General features: G+C 51.6%; 1 protein-coding gene across 1 annotated transcript; it reads left to right on the top strand.

Annotated features, from left to right (window-relative positions):
- Positions 1-335: 335 nt before the first annotated feature.
- EMWEY_00060400 (activator 1 36 kDa, putative) lies at positions 336-1,390 on the top strand (the record flags this gene model as incomplete). Its single annotated transcript, XM_013481493.1, has 4 exons — positions 336-392; positions 670-746; positions 895-980; positions 1,240-1,390. Coding segments are annotated over 4 exons (371 nt in total), but the record flags the coding sequence as incomplete, so codon positions are not given.
- Between the last annotated feature and the right edge of the window lie 218 nt (positions 1,391-1,608).

Below are 1,608 nucleotides of genomic sequence, written 5' to 3'. Positions count from 1 at the left end.
GCTGGGCTGTGGAAACGCGGATTCGCTTGTACACTCCACAGCGGGCGGCAGCCTAGAAGCCAGCGGCTCTATGCATAGGCTTCAGGACTGCGGATTTGGGGTGTTCAGGTGGAGCGCTATCGCCCGAAGACTTTGAATGATATTCTTTCTCATGATGACATCATTCAAACTAGCAAGTCTTTCAAGGCTTTATGCACGAACTGCTGCGCATTATAGATCTCCGAAACATTTCGTCCTTAACTAGCTGCAGGCCCTGGTGCCGAGAAGCCGGCTGTTGCAGCTGAGGCTTCACGACTTATTGCATGCTGTTCAGCGTTTGCGGCTTGGGTGTGCAGTTCAGCGGTATGTTGACAAGGGGCAGCTGCCCCACCTTCTCTTCCATGGCCCTCCCGGTGAGCCAACATGGTATTTAGGGTGTGGGCTCCGGAGCCAACGGTCTAAGGCTTAGGGTGTACAGTAGGTCGTTCATTTCTTCGATATGTAGAGTGCGTAGTCTCGGCTTCTGCGTTTGAAGCCTTCCGGAAGATTGCCGACATCGATGGATTAGGTTTGAAACTTCACTAGTTCCGCAACCGTAAACTCTAGACCTGCCAGTTTCAGGACTGCGAGCAAACTGCTTAGGGCGCAGGGTTCAGGGTTTTGCGCTCATCGTCCGGGAGTTGTGTTCAGGAACTGGCAAGACATCCACAATTTTAGCCGTAGCTAGGCAGCTCTACGGCTCGCAGCAGGCATCTCATGTGCTGGAGGTATGCTCTAATCCCTAATAGGTTGTGCTGGGGATATATTCGCAGGAAAGGATTCCAGGAGGAAACTTTTTCTAGGAATTCTTGCCGTTGGGAGTGCCGCTACAGTTGCCGTTGCTACTGCTACTGCCGGGGGTTGCTGTTTTCGCAGCTAAATGCTTCGGATGACCGAGGGATTGGATCGGTGCGGGAGTTGGTGAAGACATTCGCGGAGACAACTTCTGCTTCCTTTTCGCTGTACGTCTGCAACCAAGGTTGCGCTAAAGTGCATGCAAATAGGACAAAAAGCCACCTGTGGGAATCGAACCCACGACCTTTTGATTACGAATCAAACGCACTACCAACTGTGCTAAGGAGGCGGGGTGGTGCGACGGGTCCTGAACCATAATTGCCAGAACAGCGCCTGGGACTAGTGTGCTGCGGTGGGTATTGGGGCTTCGCGTTTCTAGTCACTGCACATCTTGCGGTTTAGTGTGTACGGATGATGTGTTCGTAGGTCGGGCGCTGCTTCCTCCGGGCCCCCCAAACTCAAGTTGATTATACTGGACGAAGCGGATCAAATGACCTCCGCGGCTCAGAATGCGCTTAGAAGAAGTCTGCCATTGTTGCTTTTGCCTCACCAGCACTTGCTATTGATGCAGCAGTAGCTACTATGTCTATGCTATTTTGGCCATTTGATTCCTGTCGCGCTTCCTGGGACACTCGGTAAATGGCCCATAAAATCTGAAATTGTTTGATGCCGGTCGAATGTACTCCATATTTGTGAGTGTGTATGGTCCAGGGTTTGTTGTTGAGGGCTTGTTCTTCGCAGTCATGGAAACATACGCGCGGAATGTGCGGTTTTGCCTTATATGCAACTTTGTCA

The sequence above is a fragment of the Eimeria maxima genome, genomic scaffold, assembly GCF_000499605.1.
Source record: "Eimeria maxima Weybridge genomic scaffold, Emw_scaff3421, whole genome shotgun sequence".
NCBI lineage: Eukaryota > Apicomplexa > Conoidasida > Eucoccidiorida > Eimeriidae > Eimeria > Eimeria maxima.
Note: the sequence above shows the minus strand (reverse complement) of the source record. Positions and strands in the feature narration are given on the sequence as shown.